At 45.4% G+C, this 26,888-nt stretch overlaps 1 protein-coding gene across 4 annotated transcripts in view; it reads left to right on the forward strand.

The window, feature by feature from the left end:
* FRMD4B (FERM domain containing 4B) overlaps nucleotides 1-26,888 on the forward strand; it is a 365,908-nt gene that overhangs the window by 236,480 nt on the left and 102,540 nt on the right. For all 4 annotated transcript variants that reach the window (XM_051851478.2, XM_002713308.5, XM_051851477.2 and 1 more), the window contains 2 exons: nucleotides 699-791; nucleotides 21,520-21,604. In XM_051851478.2, coding sequence (XP_051707438.1) covers nucleotides 699-791; nucleotides 21,520-21,604 — 178 coding nt within the window. The remainder of the gene's footprint in view (nucleotides 1-698; nucleotides 792-21,519; nucleotides 21,605-26,888) is intronic.

Below are 26,888 nucleotides of genomic sequence, written 5' to 3' on the forward strand. Positions count from 1 at the left end.
TATTTGAAAGGCAGAATTACAGAGAGGCAGAGAGAGAGAAAGAGAAGAGAGAGAGAGAGAGAGAGAGAGAGAGAGAGAGAGAGTTAGTTCTTCCATCTGCTTGTTCACTCCCCAGATGGCCACAACAGCTGGGGCTGCGCCAATCCAAAACCAGGAGCCAGGAGTTTCTTCCAGGTCTCCCACGTGGGTGCAGGGGTCCAAGGACTTGGGCCATCTTCCACTGCTTTCCTAGGCCATAGCAGAGAGCTGGATAGGAAGTGGAGCAGCCAGGACTCCAACCAGTGCCCATATAGCAAGCTGGCACTCCAGGCGGCGGCTTTACCTGCTACACCACAGCCTCAGCCCCAGGCTGCATGGTACTTCACTGCACAGTTTTTAAATATCTTTTAAAATACCCTGTTGGACATTTAGGTTATTTATAGCATTTTGCTATCACAAACAATGCTCCAGTGAGTGATTTTATGTAGAGGTCATTTTATGTGTACAAGTGTATGTCAGTGAAGATGCTGGTTAGGAGGCAGGTGCTTTTGTAGTTTTGAAAGATGTGGCTAAATTGGTCTCATGGGCAGGTGTAGTACAAGGTTATACTCCTACCATCGGCATATGAGCGTACCTGTTTCCCCACAGCTCTGCCAGCCCTGTGTTATTGAACTTCTCTGTCTTTGTCTTTAATCCTGTGCTTTGCTTTGCTCTCACAGAGGTCAGCAGAACTGGCTCCAGTTAGATCACCGAGTTCTTGATCATGATTTGCCCAAGAAACCAGGCCCCACCCTTCTGTACTTTGCTGTGAGGTACGTAACCATGCATACTCCCAACATCCTCCATCCTTTTGTTTGTTGTTGTGGCTTTTCAAAAAAATGTTTTTGTGATCAGAGATAGAGAATAAAAAGGAAAGATCTATCAAAACATTGATATGCGCATAGCAAGTATCCTGACCTAATCATCTCACATTGTATACATGTATTAAAAATTGCACAGTGTACTACACTATAAATTTGTATAGTTATGTTTCAATTAAAATTATTTTTAAGTATTAAAATTAAAAACCTAAAAACATTTAACTATGTGAAAAGGCTTCTGTGCTGTCTTGGTCTGGGACCCAGCAGCTGCAGCACCTGTGAAGAGCTGATTTTTCTGTAGATGGATGGGAGATGCGCTTTCTTTTCCTTTATTCCTCAAGCCTCTTAGATCAATTTAATGCTGAAAAATATCGGTAATATATTTTAATATTAAACCTGTTTCTCATTCAACACACTTTTCAGCTTCTTATCACTTGAAATATAACGAACGTTTGCTATTACATTTCACCAGGAATAATGTGTTTTAGAGCCTCGGAAATAATTGAATTTTATGCAGTTGTATGCCTTAATTTGAATAGAAGGTAAAAGGCAAAGAATTGCTCAGGAAAGAATTATCTTAACAGCACAGCGATCTGAATTCTGTTTGCCTGCAGAGAGACTGCTGGAAATAATACAAGGAGTCCTTAACTTGTTTTCTGAGCTCTGTGTGAGCAAGTCACTTCACCGTGACCTGAATGGAGGCATTTAACTAAATCAGTGATTTCTCAAGGCTGGCCCATCATAGAAATATTAGTATTCACAATCTGAAATGTTAAAAGTAACACCCTTGTTCTTCTGCCTAGTTTAAGACACAGTAAACTATGAACTGATACTGGCCTGCTCTCCACACAATCCCAAATTTGATGAAAAACTTCATGGTGAAATTTGTTTTTCTAGTCTGAAACTAAAGATGGTAAAATAAGCTAAGGCAATAAGTATCTCATAAATTGAATTTATTTTCATAGAAGTAATTACCCTGAGTAATGTTCCTATATTCTGAGATCATGTTAATTCTGGGATGATGAAAATGTGTACTTTGTTTTATACTCTGATAGTAGAAGCTTCCTGTTTTCCATTTTGGAGTTTTTTTGTGTTTTTTTAACTAGGAGTACCTGGCAAAATCATATTGAATTTCAAAACACCTTTTTAAAAATTGATTTATTGGGGCCGGCGCTGTGGCGTGTAAAGCCTCCACCTGCAGTGCCGGCATCCTTTATGGCTGCTCAAATTCCGATCCAGCTCTCTGCCATGGCCTGGGAAAGCTGTAGAAGATGGCCCAAATCCTTGGACCTCTGCACCCACATGGAAGACCCGGTGGAATCTCCTTGCTCCTGGCTTCGAATTGGGGCAGCTCCAGCCATTGGAGCCATCTAGGCAGTGAACCATTGGATGGAAGACCTCTCTCTCTGCTTCTGTCCCTGCCTCTCTGTCACTCTGCCTTTCAAATAAATAAATTAGTCTTTTTTAAAAAAGTGATTTATTTAATTGAAAGGCAGAGTGATAGAGACAAACAGATCCTCCATTCACTGGTTCACTCTCCAAATGCGTGCAACACCATGACTGAGGCCAGGAGCCAAGAACTCCATCCAGGACCCCCCGGGTAGGTGGCAGGGACACTGCATGAACAGGAAGCTGGAGTTGGAAGTGGAGCCGGGGTGGAATCCAGGCATTGATACAGGATGTGGGCATCCCAAGTGACTGCCTAACCTCTGTGCCAACCACCCTCTCTGACAGACACCATTTTAAAAAATTCTGTCTGATACGTGAAATCAAAAAGAGCAGGAATAAGCTATCCTCTCATTTTGGTAATGGATTTTTTCTGACATGAATTGAGGGTGATTGTGGAGAATTGCTGCTTCTTACTCAGCAAATAAAGTCACAACTCCCCATTTTTTTATTTTTATTTTTGTTTGCTTTTTACTCAAAACTATGGCTTCAAATTTTTTTCTTATCAAATGAAACCTACTTTTAAAACCTAGGAAGAGGGCCAGCGCCGCGGCTCAATAGGCTAATCCTCCACCTTGCGGCGCCGGCACACCGGGTTCTAGTCCCAGTCGGGGCACCGGATTCTGTCCCGGTTGCCCCTCTTCCAGGCCAGCTCTCTGCTGTGGCCAGGGAGTGCAGTGGAGGATGGCCCAAGTCCTTGGGCCCTGCACCCGATAGGAGACCAGGAGAAGCACCTGGCTCCTGGCTTTGGATCAGCGCAGTGCGCCAGCCGCAGTGCGCCGGCCGCGGCGGCCATTGGAGGGTGAACCAACGGCAAAAGGAAGACCTTTCTTTCTGTCTGTCTCTCTCTCTCTCTCACTGTCCACTCTACCTGTCAAAAAAAAAAAACCTAGGAAGAGGGTCAGCACTGTGGCATACAAGGTTAAGCCTTTGCCTGATATGAGCACAGGTTTAAGACCCAGCTACTATGCTTCTGATCCAGCTCCCTGCTGATGTGCCTGAGAAAGTAGCAGAAAATGGCCCAAGGGCTTGGGCCCCTGCACCTGTGTGGGAGACCCGTTGAGGCTATTTAGGGAGTGAACCTGTGGATGGAAGATCTCTCTCTCTCTCTTTTCTTCCTTCTCTCTCTGTATCTCTGCCTTTCGAATAAATAAATAAATAAATAAATAAATAAATAAAAACAGGAGGCAGGTTCACTTAGTGGTGATTTTTCCAGGAGTAAATCCCCAGTATGGAAAAGTACACAGAAATCCTGAAGAAAAACACGAGTTTCCTGCAGAGACTGTGATGTGAATGCTCTTGTCCATGGAAGTGAAAAAAAGAGAAAAACAGGATCAGCAGGCACGAGAAAAATCAGGCATCAGTAATGAAGCAGGGCTAGAGAATAGCGAAGTTTTGTTTTTTTTTGTTTTGTTTTTTGACAGGCAGAGTTAGACAGTGAGAGAGAGAGAGACAGAGAGGCAAAGTTTTGATCTTGTATCCTGTAGGAACAATGGCTCGACATGTATGAAATACATCTTTTTCACAAAATTATCATTATGAACATTTCAAGCTCTATGAATATACAGAGCAAAAGGTGAAAACGATTCTCCACCAGCCTTCAGCCTCACTGCTATGCCTTGATTTGCTCCCCCTCTTAAAAGAAAATAGGATATGGGACAGGTGCTGTGGCACAGTGGGTTAAACCACCATGTGGGAGCCCACATCCCGTATCAGTGTCTTGTTTAAGTCCTAGGTACTTCGAACTTCTAATCCAGCTTCCTGGTATTGCACCTGGGAGGCAGCAGATGATGGCCCAAGTATGTGGGTTCCTGCCACCCATGTGGGAAACCCAGATGGAGTTCCTGACTCCTGCCTTTGGCTGGCCTGTGCTGGAGTGTTGCAGGCATTCAAAGAGTGAACTTGTGGATGGAAGCGATCTCTCTCTCTGTCTCTCTCTCTCTCTCTCTCTCTCTCTGAATTGCTCTGGCTTTCAAATATATAGTAAGTAAATCTTATTTAAAATAAATAAAACTTTTTAAACAAAGAAAATAGCGTAAGTTCCCTGGCAACTTTTTTTTTAACTGCCATCTCTCTTTTCATGAAAAGCTGCTTCTTTGTGCTTCCATAATTCAGCTATCCACTCTCTGATTAAGCATTTAGTCTGTTTCTGATTATGTTAAAATTCAGGTCGCAGTGAACATTTTTGCACTTTCACCTTTGTACACACATGCATAGTGTTTCTGTTGCATCACTACTCAGTGAAAGCATTATGTCTTCAGGGACTCAAACAGGTACTATTTATTTAATAGCCAGATTTATGTACTCATTCTCTTTTTTAAAATTTTTACTTACTTATTTTCATTTTATTTGAAAGGCAGAGAGACAGATACAGATACAGAGATCTTACATCTGTTCATTTACTTCTCAAATGCCCTCAACACCCAGGGCTGGGCCAGGCCAAAGCCAGGAGCTCGAAGCTGAATCTGGGTGGCAGGGGCCCAACTACTTGAGCCATCACTACTTCCTCCCAGTGTACAGCAGCAGAGCCAGGACTCCAACCCCGGCACTTGGGTATCGGAGGCTGGCATTCCAAGCAACATCTTAACCGCTGAGCCAGACATCCTCCCCAGGTACTATTTCTTTGACAACTCGTATCTATCTGCTCTATTTTGATTCTCAAAACACCAGAAAGAAAACCCCGCCTTCCCACAGACCCAGTCATTCATGCGGCTGCTCTGTGTTTCCCAGCAGCTTCCTGAGATTCCAGGGGGGCCTGTTCTTGTTCATGAGCTTCAGCACCCACTTAGCGTGTTATCTCAAGAGTGTCCATAATCACTTGGCGTTACTTTCCCTCAACTACTTGCATGTTTAAATCCCTTATCAAATTGTTAATTATTCACTTAATTCTTCCTCCTAACAGGAGAGTGAGGTCATAATAGTCTTTGTTATTATTTCAATTAAGTAGTTATTGTTTCGCCAATTTAATTAAAGAGATTATAAAGCAAAAGCACATACCTAAGAACTAAGTGAACCGGCCGAGGTCAGCGAGTGGAATGTAGCCCTTATGTGTGGGGCTGTCACACACCCCAGCGAGGTCGGTTGCCTCTCAGAGGATCTCTAGCCTCCAATCTGGAGAAAAGAGAACTGTTGAACAGTTCAATTTGCCTAATAACAGGAGGCACAACCAGCAACCCCATGGGTTCCATGTGTTGACTGAAGCATAGAATCAATGATATGCCTGGGTTCTATGTTGGTGTTTGGTCACTCTGCAAGTGTAGTGGACCTCTTGCAATCAAAGTAATCACTACATACACATAAACATACTCATATCTCTGCGTGCCCTGGAATTGGGAGCTCAGGAGCGCCTCACTCCTAGACGCTGAGGTCTGAGGTCACTAGCAGTTAATGTGTGAGTAAGGTAGGGGCACTGGTAGCCCATTAGGAGGATGCATCGCTGTTATCTTTAATGCAAACAATTAGAGCTGCCCAAATGCTAACAATGAAGATAGGGTCAGTGAGTTATGGCATTTGTACAGTGCATAATAAATCACTTCGACAAAAGAGATTGGGTGAACACATACACTGCATTTTAGAGCTTGTCCAGAGGGAGAGGTGGGACTTAATCTGAATCGTCTTGGGTAGTTTAGCAAACTACACCGTTCCTTCTCTCCAGCCCCAGGTTCCCCAACTTTCTCCCACATTCCTGGCCCACGTCCTCCTACCCGGGGTACCTTGCCACAACCCTCTCTCCACCCCTCCACTTATAAATCACTGCATTAATAAGTTGCTATTATCAGGGATCTTGTCATATACATTTTATCTTGGGCATCTTCAAAGATAAGTGGTATATATCTAGTTATATGCCATGGAAAGAAGTTGACATCATCACATTCAGGTTTACGTTGATATGTTTTGTAAACATATATCAATCTCTAAATGCTGAGAAAACGTCTGGAAGGAGATACACCGAGCTCTAAGAATCCTTCCCTCCCTCCCTCCCTTCTTTCCTTCCTTCCTTCTTTCCAGCTTCTTCCTTCCTTCCTTCCTCCTGTATTTCTTGGACACTTATGTTGTGCCATGTGCTAGCTCTGAGGATACAGTGAACAGGGCAAAAGTCAGTGCCATCATAATCAGCAAGCAAACAAATGTATTCATTACACAGTACCAGTATAGTCATTCATCTGTAGTTACTGGCTTCCCTCTGTGTGTCAGATGCTGGGGATATAGCAGAAGTAAAAGAAAATGACAAAATCCTGCTCTCTAGTAGGAGGAGATTGACCCTAAATAAATAAGTATCTTATGAGAGGGATTCTGAAGAATATACCTTAGGGAAGGGGAAGAGGGACTATTAGCCAAGCAAGCCTGCCGTCAGGGGCAGCCTGCCGCCGTCAGGGGCAGCCTCCCAAGGAAGATGGCCTAGCAGTTGAAAGCAACCACCACCCACATCGGAGTACATGGGTTTAATTCCCTGCACTAGCTTCTGACTCAGGCTTCCTACCAAGGCATACCCTGGGAGGCAGGAAGTGATGGCTCAAGTGATTTGGCTCCTGCCACCCACATGGGAGACCTGGATTGAGTTCTTGGCTCCTGACTTCAGCTTGGCCCAGCCCTGACCATTATGGGCATTAGGGCAGTGAACCAAGGGATGGGAGTGTTTCTCTCTCTCTTTCTCTCAAATACAAACATAGATACCATAAAAGAAGGTGGCGATGAGCAAAGGCATGAGTGAGATAACACAGGGAGTCATGTAGATCTCTGGGGAGGTTCATTCAAGGCCAAGGGAACAGCAGGTGCACAGTTGTGTGGCAGGAGCATGCCTGGCAGGTACCAACACCTGCCAGGAAGTTGGGTATCTGGAAAGAACCCATAAAAGGAAGATGAATGTGAGGTGTATTGGGGTTAAGCTGTGGAGCATTTGGGCCAATGGGTTTCAAGCATTAGACCAGAGTCTAATGCTGAAGCTGCAGCCTTGAACAGGGCAGAGGGCACCATGAGCCAATAGGGAAGTTGTTGTAATGATCTAGGCAATGGGGCTGGTGCTGTAGCATAGCAGGTAGAGCAACTGCCTGTAGTACCGGCATCCCATATGGGTGCCAGTTTGAGTCCACTTCCAATCCAGCTCTATGCTGTGGCCTGGGAAAGCATGGAAGATGGCCCAAGTCCTTGGGCCCCCTGCACCCATGTGGGAGAACCGGAAGAAGCTCCTGGCTTCAGATTGGCTCAGCTCCGGCCATTGTGGCCATCTAGGGAGTGAACCATCAGATAGAAGACCTTTCTCTATCTCTCTCTCTGCTTCTGTGTAACTCTGCCTTTCAAATAAATAGTCTTTTTTTTTTTTTTTAATGGTCTAGGAAATAGCTGAGACAGGTAAACTTCATAGTCATTGGAGGTGCAGAGTTGACCTCTGGAAAGTTAGTTGTAAGAATTCAGGAGACAGCAGGAGATACAAAATGATTTTGCACCAGATTAAGCAAACATAAGAAAATAACTTGTTTTAACTCTAAGATTTATGAAAAAGAAAGTACCATAAAATTTTTCCCCAAATTTTTGCTCTCTGGTGAAATGTGGCATAAATATGTGGCAGGCACTGTGCTAAATACAATACTCTTGGATTATATCATTTACTCCTAGAGAAGTACTGAGGTCCTCAGCTTTGAGGGTTTAATAAATCCTGGTTTATATCCCCCATGATACAGGGAGCAGCTCCAACACATAGGCAGCTTCTGCATCGTGAAAAGAAAATATTGTAGGCAAAGACACCCAGCTTTCCCTTTAGGACTTTAGGGTGAAACATTCGTCTTTTCTCCAGTTTAAAAAATCGTAGATTCATGCTAAGTATGTATGTGACCCCATGTCTATCAACACACCAGAATTTACTGACATTCCGTAATTTATTTAGCCAGTTCTCCATTACCCTGTGATTCCAAACTCCCCCAGGTTTCTGGGGGACTTCTCTGGGCTGAGGGCTGTTATCTCCCTGCCGTAAATTACCTTCTGCAAACACCGGGGCCTCCCTGATAATACAGCCCAGATGTGAGCATGTGAAACCCTTGACCGTGAGGAGATGCACAGGCCTTGCAAGAGGAGCTCGGGGATTCAGTGTGAGCTCACTGGGAAAGCTCCTGCTCCCCCCAGAAGGGCAGGTGGAGGTGACGCAGCCTGGTACCAGCTGGCTCCATCCCGAGCTGGGATTCTGGTACCTTGCATCCCCCTCGTCTTGAATGCCGCTTGCACTTTTTTTTTCTTTTTTTTTGCCTTTTGCTTTCCTTTTGTTCTTCCCTCCATTTCCTCCTCCTCTTTCTGAGTCACTTTTGGTATGTCCTAGGCTTGCAAGAGACCACTCCGTGGTGTCCCTAAGCATGGTCTGTGACACCCAGGGCTGGAAAGAATTCACTACACTAGTGGGGAATTCTAGGAGGAAATGGAGAGGACTGTGGCTCCTGTTTTGTGGCAGCAGCTGCAAACATGGAGCCTCTGAAACTGCCAGGTGCCTTCTCATGGGCCCCTGGCCTGGTTTTAGGACATTAGCCCTGTAGCAAGAGTTAAGTCAAGGAACCAAAATGAGTAACCCCTGTGTCCTTGTCATCCTGCCAGATTCTTTTAAAGATGTATTTATATATTTGTTTGAAAGACAGAGTAACAGAGAGAGAGAGAGAGAGAGAGAGAGTCTTCCATCCACTGATTCAGTCTCCAAATGGCTGCAACAGCCAGGGCTGGGCCAGGCACTCCATCCTGATCTCTCACATGGGTTTTGGGGCCCAAGCACTCAGGCCATCTTCCACTGCTTTCCCAGGCATGTTAGCAGGGAGCTGGATTGAAAGTGGATGGACTAGCTGGAACTCAAACCAACACTAATATGGGATACTGGTATTGCAGTTGCTGGTACGCCACTACACAGGAATATTTTTTTAAAATTCATTTATTTAGGCCGGCACCACTGCACACTAGGCTAATCCTCTGCCTGCGGCACCTGCACCCCGGGTTCTAGTCCCAGTCGAGGCACCAGATTCTGTCCCGGTTGCTCCTCCTCAAGTCCAGCTCTCTGCTGTGGCCCAGGAAGGCAGTGGAGGATGGCCCAAGTGCTTGGGCCCTGCACCCCATGGGAGACCAGGAGGAAGCATCTGGCTCCTGGCTTCGGATTGGCGCTGCGCGCCAGCGGTAGCAGCCATTTAGGGGGTGAACCAACAGAAGGAAGACCTTTCTCTCTGTCTCTCTCTCTCACTGTCTAACTCTGCCTATCAAAAAATAATAATAATAATAATAAATAAAATAATAAATAATAGATAATAAAATAAATAAAAATTCATTTATTTATGTATTTGAAAGAGTTACAGAGAGAGAAGGAGAGACAGAGATTTCTTCCATTTTGCTCCCCAAATGGCCTCAACGGCCAGGGCTAGGTCACACTCAACAGTGTGCATGCTATGATACCACTTTTGTAAATTATTTGCAGAAATAGAAAAAAGTTTAAAATGTTGACAGGAGTTCATTTCTGGCTAGAATATTGAAGGAATGATTGGTTTTCTTTTCCTTTCTCTTGTCTGTGTTTTTCTCCTACTATAAACATATTACTTGAGTAAATCTTTTTAATGCCAGTATGAGGAGTGATAAAAGGAAGAAAACATAAAATACTTGTGACTGTATAATCGTGAGTTATTTTGAAGCCATCAGAGAGTGGGTGATTTACAATAAGGAGAGGACCTGAAAGTTAATCTTTTCACAGAGCAATGTGATTTAAAAGCCCAGAGAAATAACTGATTCCTCCTACTCAGACGCAGCAAATTGCTTGAGGAGGGATTTTCAAGGGTACTTCAAAAAGTTCATGGAAAGTGAAATTAAGAGTAAGTTTATTTTGGTGCAAAAAAAATCTTTTAAATCCATGCATAGTTATTTTATCATTATTATGCATGTTTTGTTATTAATATGCATTTCCATAAACTGTTTGAAGACCCCTGGTGTGAGTTAGCCAGAGCTCTTTGCTCTCCTACCTGCATGCACAACCTCCCAGAACCAGGGGGATGCAACTCTTGATTGCCTTAGGATCTGCCAGGACTGCCCAAGTGACCCATCCTAGGCAGCTGGGTAGTGACCTCATCACTGAGGAGCCACTACCCTGGTTTATATGAAAGCTTAAGAAAGACAAAAAAATTCTTCAAAACTCATGCTCAGTCCTCATTCCATATTCTTATGGGGTTTTATTTACCAGTGTGCTTCCTGATCAAGTAGCAGAAGTTATTGGTAGAAAGTTGCTCACTGCCCCAACAGTCCTATCTTTTGGTATGTGTATGAGATAGAGAGAAAGACAGAGACAGAAAGAGGGAGAAAACAATGAGGAGGGAAGCCCCAGAGTGACATCAAAAAGCAAGAATTAAAGGCTGGTGTTGTGGCACAGCAGGTTAAGCTGCAACGTGTGACTCCAGCATCCAAAATCAGAATGCCAGTTCGAGTCCCAGCTGCTCCACTTCTGTTCCAGGTTTCTGCTAATACACCCAGGAAAGAGTAGAAGAAGGCCTTGAAACTGGGATGCTCTTCCGTGCTCCTGGCTTCACACCTGGCCCAGCCCTGGCTGTTGTGGCCATTGGGGTGTGAACCAACAAATGGAAGCTATCTCTTTCTCTCTCTCTTTTTAATCAGTCAATCAATCTTGTTTTAACAGAGCAAGATTTGGCAATATGAAGAGTGAGAGAATCATTAAGCGAAGAGTTAAGCGCTTCACCTTTAGTGCAGGCTGTCTCAGTGGGGACACTATGAGCATTCTGGACCAGTCATTCTTGGGTGCAGAGAGCCGTGCTGTGCCGCAGGGTATTTTAGCAGCATCCCTGGCCAACACCTACTGATGCAGCAACTCCCCTTCCACTCATGAGCAATCAAAAACCATCTTCAGCACTGCCAGATGCGCCCCCCCCAACACATACACACACCACCAGTGAGAATGGTGCTTTGGCATCCTTCTTGGGTTCAAATCCTTGCTCTTCCACTTAACAGCTGTGTGGTTTTTGGCACCGTGTCAGGTCAGTTTCCCCACCTGTAAAATGGAGCAGTGGTTAAAGTACCTGCTCTGAGCCTTCTTGGAAGGTCGTGCATGGGTACGTGCAACCAAGAGCCTCCATTTATGTAAGAATCAGAGATGGCCTCAACCATCTGTTCAGAGGGTGAACTGTCCCCATCATGAGGTTTACAGTCCTTGAACGTGAAGGGCTGGGGCTGTCTGGCCTGCCTCGGACCAGTTCACCTTTGCCCTGGGTGGAGGATCTCACCACTTATCTCCATTACTCACCATGCGCAGCTGCTACCTCCCGGTCTGACTCACCTCCCCTGCCTCCCCTCCCCACTCCCCTGCTTGCCTCATGGATAACCGGAGCAGGCAGCCAAGAGACAAACCCTTTGACATTTACATGACCCTGACATCTCAGGTTGCCTGGGGGAGAAGACTCTCTCCCCTTCCTACTGGTCAGAGCAAGACCCTCTCTGACCTGGGCCTCCCGGCCTTCCAGAGAACATGGAAGAGTCACCTTGAAGGAGAAGCATAGGAGGGCAGGTTCCTACAGGCCCACCTGGAGGCCCTCTCTGGTTCTCTTAGCCACGTCTGGAAACTCAGAAACAAAGCAGAGCGTTCTTGGCAGGGGAGTACATAGCAGAAACAAAGGGTGCTGGCCTCGAGAGTTCTGCCAGACAGCTCCCCTCCCAGAGATGAAAGGGAGCATGTTGGACTCCCATAGCACTGCAGAATAGCCTGGGGAGAATGATGTGTTGGAGAAAGTGAACCACACTTCAATTACGCTTCAGCCTTCAGCTTGCTTTATAAAGTGAGACTGTGACTACAGTGCAGGGTCATTACAAGCAATAAACAGAGATCTCCCAGCTCCAAATGTAGATTGGGAGCTGATAGGCATCTACTTAGGCCTTGGCTGCAGTGAGATTACCCTAGAATGAGGCCCTTTGATTCAGCCCTCTCTGGACACCAGTCACAAACTCAGCTTTGTTCTGAGTGCAAAACAATTGAGCAACTCTTGCCCAATGCACCTTTCCCGAAGATCTCAGACATAGGAAAGGTCCTGAGAACAAAGAAAATGTGCTTGATTAGGGAGGACATGTTGTACCTGGCCAGAAGACCATTGGTTTCACAGTATCTTCCCATTCTGTTTTTAAAATAGATACTGTGGTAGGTAACATTTGCTTTCTTGAGAGAACTTAAGAAAGTTTTTTTTAATTTCCGTTGAAGTATTTTATTTATTATTTATGTAATATTTATTACATAAGATTTGTTAAAGATTTATTCATTTACTTACTTAAGGTGGAGTTACAGAGGTAGAGGCAGAGAGAGAGAGAGAGAGAGAGAAAGAGAGAGAGGGAGGGAGAGGTCTTCCATTCACTGATTCACTCCCCAGATGGCCGCATTGGCCAGAGCTGAGCCGATCCAAAGCCAGGAGCCAGGCGTCTCTTCCGGGTCTCCCGTGTGGGTGCAAGGGTCCAAGTACCGGTGCCTTCTTCCTCTGCTTTCCCAAGCTGTAGCAGAGAGCTGGACTGGAAGTGGAACAGCTGGGACTTGAGCTGGAGCCCATATAAGATGTCTGCACTGCAGGTAGTAGCTTTACCCACTATACCACAGGGCCGGCTCTGAAGATTTTAGTTTCTGTTTGTTTGTTTATTTTTAAGATTTTTATTGGCCAGTGTCGCGGCTCACTTGGCTAATCCTCTGCCTGTGGCGCCAGCACCCCGGGTTCTAGTCCCGGTTGGGTCGCCAGATTATGTCCTGGTTGCTCCTCTTCCATTCTAGCTCTCTGCTGTGGCCCGGGAGGGCAGTGGAGGGTGGCCCAAGTCCTTGGGCTCTGCACCCGCATGGGAGACCGGGAGGGGGCACCTGGCTCCTAGCTTCGGATTGGCGCAACGCGCCGGCCGTGGCGGCCATTTGTGGGGTGAGCCAACAGAAAAGGAAGACCTTTCTCTCTGTCTCTCTGTCTCTCTCTCTCACTATCTAACTCTGCCTGTCCAAAAAAGAAAAAGATTTTTATTTATTTTTTTTGAGAGGTAGTTACAGACAGTGAGAGAGAGATACAGAGAGAAAGGTCTTCCAGCCGCTGGTTCACTCCCTAAATGGCTGCAGTGGTTGGAGTTGAGCTGATCTGAAGCCAGGAGTCAGAAGCTTCTTCTGGGTCTCCCACTTAGATACAGGGGCCCAAGCACTTGGGTCATCTTCCATTGCTTTCCCAGGCCACAGCAGAGAACTAGATCAGAAGAGGCACAGCTGGAACTAGAACCTGCGCCCAATATGGGATGCGGTGCCACAGGCAAAGGCTTAGCCCACTATGCCACAGCGCCAGCCCCTATTTTTATTTGAAAGGTTGAAAGGCAGAGATAGAGATTTTTCCCTTTGTTTTTTCACTCCCCAAAAACCTGCAACAGCCAGGGTTGAACCAGGACAAGGCCCAGAGCCTGAAACTCAATCTGGATCTCTTACGTAGGTGGCAGCAACTCAGCCATAACCTAATGCCTCTCAGGGTTTACATTAGCAGGGAACAGGAAGTGCAAGTGCAGCTGGTACTCAGATCCAGGCCTTTTGCTATGGGACCCAAGCATCCCAAGTGGCATCTTCCCGACAGCACCAAACTCCTGCCCCAGCAGTTTTAAATATGTACCTAAGTCAGTGCCTCTTATAGTCCACTCAGTAGAGCAGCAATAGTAATATACTAAGAGTCACCACCACTTTGGGGCTGCTAAACTACATGCCTCTCACTCTGGTAAGCATGTTTAAAGCATCTCCCATTTCTCTGGTGTGTGGGGCACTGACGGCCTAGCAGCTGGGCCAAGGCTCCAACACCAATCAGTGTTGGAGCCGGAATTCCAATATTCACCCAACTCTGTAGTGTTGCCTGTTGAGCACAGTGAGTGAATTCCCCAAGATGAATGGGTTAGTGACTGCTCAGAGAGTAGCCCATTCAACCAACTTGAATGTTTTGCCTCTTGACTCCCAGGTGCTGTCACCAGGTTGCCAGGTTTATCTGTCCACGTCATCTTTGTCATGTCATGGTTGCAAAGAACGTAGGAGGGAGCATAAGCAATTTCTCTTCTCAAGAAATTATACTTGTTAAGTTGTACGAAATTTGGCTCTAAAACATGTACCTATTCCAAAAGGCTGGCTTCGTTCTAAAGCTGAGAATCTAACCATGACCTTCAACTTCACAAAATCCTGTGGAGATCATTCATAGTAAGCATTCAGAAAGGAAACAGTATCCTTTTGCAAAAAGCACTGAAACAAAGGGTCTTTATTTCACTAGTCTGGGATAGTCCCTCTATCATCCAGAAGCCCTTAACATCACCTTTAGTTCATGGTGCGTATTGATCGGTGTGCCTGGGGAGCCACCGTCCCCAAGGACCATATGTGCTTTTCCTACACTCCGTAAATACAGAGTCACCACCATGACCCCTCAAACTCTGGGAGCTGATTCAAAAAGCAGGTAATCGGATGCCCAGGCCGCCAGAAAGTAGCAGGAAATATGATAGGGACCTATTTACTGGAACTAGGATACCTAACTCAGGGGCCTAGACTTCAGGAACAATATGAACCCAGTTTCTAGTACAAGTGTATTCTGTTCCGAGTTTGGAGGAACCCAATTTGGCACTGAGCCGCCCAGCAGCCTGCATGTGGTTTCCTCAGCCTTGAAGACTAGCAAGGCAGTCGGTCCGGCTGCCAGGCCCTCTGCATGGAGTGCCCTTCCTGCCCTCACTGCCTGGCGAGCTCATGCATTCTTTAAGACCCAGCTCAGTTGTCCCCTCTCCTGTGGCACTTAGCCCTATGGATTTCAGTTTGGCAGCATTCTCCTTCTTGATTCATAAATTGAATTAACTGCATCCCTCTTGGGGGCCCTCCATAGCCTGGTGAACATGTGATACTTCATTGTGATTGTTGTTATAATAGGAAGGCATTCTATCATACTGGTTTGGAATATGACCTTAGCTGTCTAAGAAACCTCAGGTTAAGTCCTGGCTCTGCCGCTTCCTAGCCATGTAGCCCGGAGAAGATGACTTTGTATCTCAGCTTTCTCATCTGTACAGTGGGTTCATAATTTGCTGTCTGCTGAATCTGCTAGGACAGAAGGTAAAAAGAAATGCTACCTATAGTGAACTTGTGTATTGTCCACCACATGTAGGAAGCCCTCTATTATTTTTGGTTCCTTGGTTGCCAGCCACAGAAACCAAAGATGGCTACCATAAGTGCAAGTGAAGAAAAAACTGAATTTATAAATCCTCAAAAAAGGCAAGAATCAGGGCATCTACAGAGATGCAGGGAGCAGAAACCAATGGATAATTTCATCAGATGCTGCTGTTAGAACAAATAGGCTCCAACCATCTTTGATCATTAGTTCATTCTAATCATATAAGAGCACTTCAAAAAGTTCATGGAGAAGTAGAATTGAAAAGGAAGTCTATTTGGCTCCAAAAAAGTGTTGAAAACCATGAATAGCTTCATAAAACACATTTTCTATGAACCTGTCATCTACATAGATTTCCAAAAATTTGCACCAAAATAAAATAGCTTTTTAAAGATTTGTTATTATTTTGAGAGACAGACAGATCTCCCATCAACTGGTCCATTCCTCAAAAGGCTGCAAAAGCCAGGGTTAGGCCAGGTTAAAGCTGAAAACCAAGAACTCCATCCAGGTCTCCCATATGGTTGGCAGGAATCCATCTACTTGAGTTATTACCTGCTGCCTCCCAGGGTCTGCATTATCAGGAAGCTGAAATCCGGAACTGAGATGGACATCAGACTTATGCACTCTGATGTGGGATGTGGGTATCTTATCTGGCATCTGAACCATGAGGCTAAATGCCTGCCCCTAAACTTATATTTTAATTGCATTTTCTATGAGCGTCTTAAGTTCCCATCATATTTCTCTTCCAAGATCAAAGAATCTGCTCGCTTGGATGACACACTTGCACCTTGGAGAGGGACTTCCAGCTGGGTAGGAAGAACTCACCATGCTGTCCCCCATAGGCTGGCCCTGTCTGGTCAGGCTCACTCAGCCAGCGACCTTTAAGGCTTTTACATACGTGACTCTGCTGCAGACCAGTGCAGCTTTATTTATTAAATACCATCCAAGAATCCGAAACAAAAGTGTAGACAATGGAAAAACTAGAATGAGGACTAGTTTTTAGGTAATACTAAGGAATTATTATGAAGCTTGTTAGAGCGAAAATTAATTGAAATGAATTGTAATACAATCTTCCTCTGTTACAGAAACATTGAAATAATTAAAAGTGAAGGAGAAAAAAAGAATCACAGAAACTTCTAGTAGAAAACAGGCCTTGAGTTGTGCTTATCTGACCTGAGACTCTTAAAGGACAAGTAGATCATTCCCCATGGAAAAGCCTTTCCAACTTGTAAAATGATGTTTTGGGGCAGGCATTTGGTGTGGCCACAAAAATGCCTCTTGGGAAGCCCACATCCTATATCAGAGCACCTGAGTTTGAGTCCTGGCTCTATCTCAATTCCAGCTTCCTGCTCATACACACTCTGAGACGCAGCAGGGGATCACTCAAGTAATTGGCTCCCTGCCACCCATGTCGAAGACATGGACTGACTTCTCAGGTCTTGGCTTCAACCTGACCCAGTCCTGGCCAGTGCCGGCATTTAGGGAGTGAACCTGTTGATGAAAGATCTCTGTCTCTCACATCCTGTCTGTCTGCCTTTTAAATAAATAAAAGAAAAGCACCGTTTAAATGGTACTTCATGGGTCAATTCAAAATCTGTCACCTCCTGTATTTTGTCCATGGGTACTGGTTCGGCATTTTGAAGTAACAGAGAACAAGTATACTTCTGTGTGTGTTAACAGATTAGTGACTATCACTCTAGTCTTGTTTCTCTGCATATATATACATATATATATTTTATAAATAAGTCTTTTTTTTTAAAGATTTATTTATTTTATTTGAAAGTCAGAGTACACAGAAAGAGGAGAGGCAGAGAGAGAGAAGTGTCTTCCATCTGCTGGATCACTCCCCAGTTGGCCGCAACGGCTGGAGCTGCACCAATCCTAAGCCAGGAGCCAGGAGCTTCTTCTGGGTCTCCCACGTGGGTGCAGGGGCCCAAGGAATTGGGCCATCTTCTACTGGTTTCCCAGGCCATAGCAGAGAACTGGATCAGAAGTGGAGCAGTCAGGTCTTGAACCGGCACCCATATGGGATGCCGGCGCTTCAGGCCATGTCATTAACCCACTGCACCACAGTGCCAGCCCCCCATATATATTTTTAAAAGATTTATTTATTTATTTGAAAGTCAAAGTTCAGAGAGAAGCAAAAGCAGAGAGAGGTCTTCCATCCACTGGTTCACTCCCCAAATGGCCGCAATGGCCAGAGTAGTGCCGATCTGAAGCCAGGAGCCAGGAGCTTCCTCCGGGTCTCCCACACGGGTGCAGGGGCCCAAGGACTTGGGCCATCTTCTACTGCTTTCCCAGGCTATAGCAGAGAGCTGGATCAGAAGTGGAGCAGCCAGGTCTCGAACCGGCACCCATATGGGATGCCAGCACTGCAGACGGCCGCTTTCTCTGCTACCCCACAGTGCTGACCTTTCTCTGCCTATATTTTGACATGGTTGTGACACCCACAATTATTGTTATTATAGTGATTAGTATTGAGGGCTTGGCTTCAGCGTAGGTGCCGACTGAGGGAACTAGAAGAGGTAGCCTGGGAGAAGGTCCTGGTTAACAGCCTTGTCCACATAGTCAAAGGGTCCCAAATCAAGAGGCTGCCACACGGGCAGCCCTCGAAAACTTTATGTCTGCTTCTGTGAAATGCTGTACTGACAGGGATCTCCCACCCCAGGTTGTTGTGGGAATTAAATGAAAGAATACAAGGAAAGCACTCAGCACCTTGCGCAGCTCTTACGGAGGGCTCGGTGAAGGTCAGCTGAGATCCTGCTGCTACCCGTTCAGGCTGCCCTCTGAAAACCTCCTCCTAGTATCTTGGTTGATAAGGATAAAGAACTCTCGAGAAAGCCAAGAAAGCAGGAAACAAGGGTTGTTTGAGATGCAAGGAAGTCGCAGCACAGGCCATCTCAGCAGCACGGCCCCCTGGTCCTCCTCGCTGTGGTGTCTGTCATCGCAGCAGCTCTGCCACTCTGCTTTGTCAGCTCCTGCAGTGGATTTTCCCCTCTCTCTACTTCATGGTTTCTTTTTAGAGCGGTTCTCTGTCTCCACCCATCTCTCAGTCTTTCTAAGAGAACCTCTTTGGTTGGTTTGCCAGCTCATTGTCCAATAGAAGCAGCCCCTGCTGAGTAGAGATCTCTCCTTTCCAGGCCACCCCACCATCTCCTGAGCCAGATGACTGTGCTTGGCCCACGCAGCGTGGTCAGGATGGAAAGGATTTAGCTGCTGGTAGAATACCCCCAAATGGTAACAAATTATGAATGTGTTTCATATCACCTACAAAAGCTGCTGTTTATTTACCATATTTTCTCTACTCTGATTTTTCATGTTACGGAATTCCATGCCTGCCTAGATACAGTTCAAATCTCATTATGCCCTTTAAGTCTTTGTAAAATCATGCAAGGTTTGCCAAGCCTCAATTCTTACAATCTCCGGACACCCTACTGGGTGCAAAGCACTGTGGTTGCCATTTCACATACCGTCATATGTTCCTTAATGACCAACATATGTTCTGAGAAATGTATTTGTAGGTGATTTCATCATTGTACAAATATACACAAACTAAGATAGCTGTGACATCACCAGGCGATACAATCTTATCAGGCCACCATTGTAGGGCATGTGACTGTATAATGTGATTTATTTAAATGATGTAACAGCCCTTCTAGATAGGCATTCAGGTCTCCATTTTATAGACAAGGAGTCTGAGACTCAGAAAGCTTTGGTGGCTTTTCTTCTCCATGCCACACAACTCTCAGTTCCAGCGGAGGGGGAGGACTTTTTAGGAATAGTTAATATTTTTGAGTGTTTTATGTGTATTGTCCAAGTTAATCCTTCTAGAGACCTGTGATATAAATATGGTCATGGCCCAGAGCAGGTGTTTACCCTAGAGGTTAAGATACCCCAAATCCCATCAGGGTACCTGGGTTCAATTCCTGGCTTCTGCTACTGACCCCAGCTTCCTGCCAGTGCAGACCCTGGGAGACAAACAGAGATGGCTCAAGTAACTGGGTCCCTGCCACCCACGTGGGAGACCTAGATGGAATCCTCAGCTCCTGGTTTTAGTCTCCACTGTTGCAGGTGTTTGGGGAGTGAACCATCAGAAAGCACACCTCTCATTCTCCCTCTCAAATCAATACATAAATAACTTTAAAACATATTCATGACTCTCAGTTTAGAAGACACAAAGAAGCTCCTGCACAGATTTCTTTCTGATTCCGAAGCCTGTCCCCTCCCCCCCATTTTTATTTCCTTCACTGCCTTTTTGCTTACATTTTTCTTCTCAAAATGTAATCCTCCTTAGTCTTCATTAATCTCACTCATCACTGAGATAAAGTAAAAATATAAAGGATCCATTCTCCCTCAGGAACTTCCCTTGATGAGTCAAGGTTAAGGGGTGGAATTTTTCCAGTGAGTTTACCATGTCAGTGATAAAAGCTTTCAGGGCCTTTGCAGCTAGCTGTATTTGTGATTCAGATGTTTCATTGCGGTTGGTGGGTGGGGCATAGCAAATGCCCAAGCTCTATCACGCTTAAGTTTGCCTTGACTTTCAGCAGTGTAGGAGCATCTTCCCTTCCAGGCCTGAGCCCTGCAGCACTGCGTCTCTTCATGCATTATTCATCACGCCAGGCTCCAGAACTGGAGGGAAACTTTGGGGCCCCAGCATGCATGCTCGTTCACCATCCAATGCCGGTCTTTACCAGCCGGCCTCATCAGAATGGGATTATGAAAACAGAGTTGTTGGGCACCCAGCCTGGTCTCCTCCCCACCATAGAGCTGTCAGAGCCCTCCTAGGAGAGGGCTCACAGATTAAACAAACAAAATCATAGAGAGTGGAAGGCCCGATAAGCACCCCCACCCCAACCCAATACCCTTATTTGCATGAGAAAAGGCCGTGATTGAGGGCTGCACAGAGCTTGGCTCCCAGCCCAGGACCAGCCTGGGAGGGCGGGTGTGATTGAAACTCCCTTGGTAGATGGGGGTGAGGGAGCTGAAAGCCACTGAGCCACAAGCAGGCCTGGGGTCAGCAGTGCTTTGCTCAGCCCTTTCCACTCAGAGCTCATCCAGGCTTTGTTTGGAAGCTGTTGCTACTCCTTTGTTTGTCAAAGAAGGAGCAACATGAGTAATGTGTGTTTGCAATTACACTGGACACTCGGGGGTTTCTCTTTATCTCACTTTCTAACCAACAAAAACATTTTATCTGCAGGTATGTGGGCATACACCCACGTAATGCGCATACATAAAATATGGTACAGATTTATTTTCACAAGGAAAACAAAAGGGCATGGACATTTGATTCAGCAGTCAAGATGACCCTTGGGATGCCTACATCCCATATCAGAGTGTGTTCCAAGTACTGGCTCCACTTTTTTTTTTTCCTTCAAGATTTATTTATTTGAAAGTCAGAGTTACACAGAGAGAGGAGAGGCAGAGAGAGAGAAAGGTCTTCCATCCACTAGTTCACTCCCCAGTTGGCCGCAACGGCTGGAGCTGTGCTGATCCGAAGCCAGGAGCTAGGAGCTTCTTCCAGGTCTCCCATGCGGGTGCAGGGACCCAAGGACTTGGTCCATCTTCTGCTGCTTTCCCAGGCCATAGCAGAGAGCTGGAGCGGAAGAGGATCAGCTGGGACTAGTACCAGTGCCCATATGGGATGCCAGTACTTCAGGCCAGGGCATTAACCCGCTGCGACACAGCGCCGACCCCATTGGCTCCACTTCTGATTCCAGTTTCCTGCTTTGGTACACCCGGTGAGGCAGAAGGTGAGGATGGCTGAAGGACTTGGGTCCCTGCCACCCGTGTGGGAGACCCGGATTGAGTTCCTGACTCCTGGCTTGCTTGGCCCTGCCCTGGCTATGGGTGTTACAGACTTTTGGGGTGTGAATTAGTAGATGGATCTCTGTATCTGTCCATCTTTGTGTTTCTCTCTGTCTGCCTTTCCAATAAGATAAAAACAAGTAAATAAAAGTTTGGTTTTTTTTTAAAGGAAAAGAAAGTACATCATCCCCTTGCTACTCAAAATTCACTGTTGCTTCTAGGGAACACTAAATGAGGAGATGAGATCATGTGAGAGGAGAGAAATATGAGAAATGGATTTCTGCACTATTTTGCAGGTTTTACATTGAGAGCATATCGTTTTTGAAGGACAAAACGACCGTGGAGCTGTTTTTCCTGAATGCCAAGGCCTGCGTGCACAAGGTAAGGAGCCCACAGGCCCTGCCCCCAGCAGGACTGCGGTGGCCATGAGAAATGGGCTTGCCTTGAGTCTTCTTCTTTGCCCTCTGCTCTTGACATTTCCTCCCTCACAAAGACAACCATGGCAACATGTCCCAGGTTCTCAGCAGTGAGGACGAACGTCCGTAGAGGAACCTGGTTCTGATGTGGGAAAAGTCAGGGAGATAGATAGATGTTCATGAGCTGCAGGCCACGCCTCCCCCACCCAGGTAATCCTATCAACCACCTGTCAAATCAGATGACACCTGCCCAAGAAGCACCTCCCCTGACCTGGGGCCTGGGGACAGGATTATGTAACCACTCCCCTTCTCAAAACTCCTAGGAAGCTTGGTGAAGTGGAGGGGGCTCTCTCTCTACCTTGCTCACTCTGGACGAGTAGAGCAGGGTATGAAATTCCCCTTTATACCTTTCCTGGGCCACTCCCCTAAATGCAGCCTTCATGTGCCTGTGGATTCTTCTCACTTTCTAAATAAACCTTACCACACGGTATGCCTTGTTTGTGCCTGCACTTACTATTCTTCTCTAAGTAAAAGACAAGAGCCTGGGGTATGAATTTTGGCCCAACCTAGCCCACAGCAGTTCACCCACAAATGACAGCTACTCCCAACACAGCTAATACACCTTGCAGGACACCACAGAAGGACATAATGACCTATCAGCTGGATTGTGATGGAAACTTCCTAGACCAGAAATCCTTGGTAGCAGGATGTGTGCTAACTTTACGCTAATGTAGGACCAATCTTAGGTAGGTTCCCACCCTGACTTTAGGTCCCTGCACACCTGCACCACCTCGACTCCCAGGAGGCCTCGTGCTTTCAAGTAGCACCTCAGTTGCCTGTGATGAAGGACCAGGGCTGGTGTTTTTATTATTTTTTTATATTCAAAAGGCAGCATTACTGAGAGAGGGAGAGACAGAGACATGGATCTGGTTCACTCTTCAAATGTCCTCAAAGTCCAGTACTGGGCCAGACTGAAGCCCAGAGCCAAGAGCTTCCTTCGGGTCTCCCATGTAGGAGCAGGGGCCCAAGCACTTGGACCATCTTCTGTTGCTTTCCAAGGCACATTAGCAGGGAGCTGGATCAGAAGTGGATCAGCTGGGACATGAACTGGTGCCCATATGGGATGCCAGTGCCAAAGGCAGAGGCTTAGCCTTCTACGCCACAGCACTGGCCCCTTTATTATGTATCTTAAAGTCAGAACAACCTCTAACTTTGTCCTTATCAAAACTGTTTTTATAGTTTTTTTGGGTTCCCATATGAATTTTCCAACAAGCTTGGATTTTTATTTTGATTAGGATTATCCCAAATCCATAGAATATCGTGGAGAGAACTGACAATGTAGAATCAGCAGACCCATGGACAAGTGTATATCTGCATTTTTTTAGACCTTTTATCATTTCTCCCAATAATGTTTTATATCTTCTTGTGTATATATATGTCTTTTGAAAGATCTGCCCCTAAGAATTCCTATTAGTTGATGCAATTGTAAATGGTGTCTTTTTATTTTAATTTCTGAATGTTCATTGCTAGTGTATAGAAATACAGTTGATTTTTATATATTGATTCTATATCCTACAATCTTACCAAACTCATTATTTCTGGTAGCTTTTTTGAATTCGATAAGAAGAGAAGTTTCTCTTGTTCCTCATCGTAGGATAAAAATACCCAGTCTTTCATCATTAAGTATGATGTGGGCTCTGCGTTCACATCATCTTTTTTTTTTTTTTTTTAAATTTAAAGATTTATTTATTTGAAAGAGTTACACAGAGAGGTAGAGACAGGTCTTCCATCCAATGGTTTACTCCCCAATTGGCCGCAATGGCCAGAGCTGAGCTGATCCAGAGCCAGGAGCCTCTTTCAGGTCTCCCACGTGGGTGCAGAGGCCCAAGGACTTGGGCCATCCTCCACTGCTTTCCCAGGCCATAGCAGAGAGCTGGATCGGAAGTGAAGCAGCCAGGACTTGAACCGGCACCCATATGGGATGCCGGCACTTTAGGTCAGGGTATTAACCCGCTGCTCCACAGTGCCGGCCCCCAGATCATCTTTGTAAGGTTAGGGGCATTCCCTTTTCTTTCTGATTTGTTGAGTATTGTAGGATATTTGCTGAGAGTTTTTAATTTTGTTAAATGATCAAATGGTGCTTCTTGTTTAATTTATTAAAGTGGTGAATTATACTGACTAACTTTTTAAGATTAAACCAACTTGAAATAAGCTGTACTTGGTCATGATGTAGTCACTTTTTTTTTTTTTTTAATATTGATTGATTTGAAAGGTGGAGTGACAGAGACTGGGGGTAAGAGTTATGTCTTCCATACTCTGGTTCATTCCCCAAAATGGCAGCAACAGCCAAAGCTAGGCCAGGCCAAAGCCAGGAGCCAGGAGCCAGGAACTGCATCTGAATCTCCCACATGGGTGGCAGGGGCCCAAGCACTTGGGTCATCTTCCACTGCTTTCCCAGGCACATTAGCAGGGAGCTGGATTGGAACTGGAGCAGCAAGGACTTCAACCGGCGCTTTGATATAGGAGGACAGCCTTGCAAGTGGCAGCTTTATTTGCCAGAACATTGTTTAGCCTTTTCACATCTATGTCCATGAGAGATATTTGTTTTATTCTATGTATTGTAATAATTTGTAGGTTTAGTATTAGAGTAGTGTTGTTCATAGAATGGCTTAATTTGTGAAGAATTGATATTAATTTCTTCCTCAAATATTTGGTAGAATTTAGCAGTGAAATCATCCATACTTGGAGTTTTCTTTGTGGGAAGATTTTTAACTACAAATTCCATTATATTAGTAGAGGGCTATCCAGATACCTACACCTTCTTTTTTTGCTTTCAAATTGCTTTATTTGTTTGTTTATCTGAGAAGCAAGAGAGAATTCTCATCCATTGGTTTGCTCCCCAATTACTTGGAACTGCCAAAACTAGGCGAGGGCAAGGCCAAGAGCCAGCAACTCAATCAAGTCTCCCAAGTGGGTGGCAGAAACCCAGTTACTTGAGCCATCACCTCTGATGGAATTGAGACCAGAGCTGGGAACTGAACCCAGGCATTCCAGCGTGGTATACAGTCATCTTACCTACTGGGTAAACACCCACTCCCCAGGATACCTATGTCTTTTTGAGTGAGGTACAACAGTTTGTTATTTTCAAGGCATTTGTTTCATTCAAGTTGTCAAACTCACAGCACGGTTGTTCATAGTATTTCCTTATTATCCTTTTAATATGTGCAGAATCTATACTGATGTTACTTTTCTCATTCTTGATAATAATAATGCTGTCTGTATTTTACCCCCTGGTCAATCTGGCTAAAAGTTTATCAATTATTGGGCTTCCTGAAGAACCAGCTTTTGGTTTCAATGTTTTTCTTTCTTTTTTTTTTTTTTCTGCTATCTCTGATTTCTGTTACAATCATTATCACTTTCTTTGACTTCAATTTGCCCTTTATGTTCTAGTTCCTTTAGAATACTTAAGATGGAAGCTTAGGAGTTTATTTTTCTTTTTTCTTAGAAAAGTGGGCAAGTACTTTCTGAGAGGACACTTCACCATTCTCATTTTATAAAAAAGATTTATTTGTTTGAAAGGCAGTTACAGAGAGAGAGATCTTCAATCCATCGGTTCACTCCCCAAATGGCCACAATAGCTAGGATTGGACCAGGCCAAAGCCAGGAGCCAGGAGTTTCTAACAGGTCTCCCACTTGCATGGCAAGAGCCCAAGTACTTGATCCATCCATCTTCTGCTGCTTTCCCAGGTGCGTTAGCAGGGAGCGAGATCAGAAGTGGAGCTGCTGGAACTCAAATTGGCACTCATATGGGATGCTGGTGTCACAGTGGTGGCTTTACTGCTGCACCACAACACTGGTCCCTGAGTAGTATCTATTGCTATTTTCAAGTTTATTCATTTTTTTTCTTTTTAATCCCATCCAGTATTTTGGAGTTTTTTCTTTGGGAGGTTAGATTTGGATCTTTTTTACGCCTTTTTTTTTTTTTTTTTTTTTTTTTTTAATTTGACAGATAGAGTTAGACAGTGAGAGTGAGAGAGAGAAAGGTCTTCCTTCTGTTCGTTCACTCCCCAAATGACCGTCGTGGCCAGAGCTACACCGATCTGAAGCCAGGAGCCAGGTGCTTCCTCCTGGTCTCCCATGTGGGTGCAGGGGCCCAAGCACTTGGGCCATCCTCCACTGCCCTTCCAGGCCACAGCAGAGAGCTGGACTGGAAGAGGAGCAAACTGGACTAGAACCCAGTGCCCATATGGGATGCCGGCGCCACAGGCGGAGGATTAACCAAGTGAGCCACGGCGCCGGCCCCCTTTTTTACTTCTTGCATGTGACTAACTTTTTGAACATGTGAAATAGAGTTACAATGATTATTTCAATGTTCCTGTTTCCTTGTTTGTTTTTAAAATTTATTTTACTTATTTGAAAGCGCTAGAGAAGGGGGGGTCTTCCATCGCTGGTTCAATCCCCAGATGGCTCCAACAGCTAGAGTTGCAACAATCCGAAGCCAGGAGCCAGGAGCTTCCTCCAGGTCTCCCACACGGGTGCACGGGCACAAGGACTTGGGCCATCTTCTACTGCTTTCCCAGGCCAAAGCAGAGAGCTGGCTCAGAAGTGGAGCAGCCAGGACTCAAACCTGCGCCCATATGGGATGCCAGCACTGCAGGCTGAGGCTTTAACCTGCTGAACCACAGCGCCAGCCCCCTCTTTTTTTTTTTTTTTTTTTTTTTTTAACTATTTGTGTCAGTTCTGTGTGGTTTCTATTGATTTCTATTGATTGATTTTACTGTTTAGTGTGTGTTTTACCTATTTGCATGCCTCTTTGATTAAATGCTCCACGTTATTTTATTTTATTTTTTTGCAAATCTCTTGGGCTGGCCCAGTGTGATGTTTGTTCTCCCAGCTCCTTCCTGAGCACTCTCTTCAGTTCTTCTTGGGACATGAGGTTTTCGGTGTGAACAGTAGAAACAGAGTTGGCTTCCAGCTTGTGTGAGGACCAGGCACTTCTCCCCCTGATCCTTTCAGAGGCTCCCCAACTTTGGGGGTCTCCTTTCATGCATGCAGGGGTCAGTGCACTGCGGAATACTCAAGGAAGGCCCTCCGCAGCTCCCGAGGGCTCTCTGGGAAGCTCTCTTTTCTCCAGTACCCTGTTCTGTAAATCCTGTGTATTTTCATCTGCTGGGTCTCTCAGCTCCACCTGCGCAGCTCCGGGTATTTCATTGTGTTTCATGCTGTATTTCATTGTGTTTCCCCTCCAC

The sequence above is a fragment of the Oryctolagus cuniculus genome, chromosome 10, assembly GCF_964237555.1.
Source record: "Oryctolagus cuniculus chromosome 10, mOryCun1.1, whole genome shotgun sequence".
NCBI classification, from domain to species: domain Eukaryota; kingdom Metazoa; phylum Chordata; class Mammalia; order Lagomorpha; family Leporidae; genus Oryctolagus; species Oryctolagus cuniculus.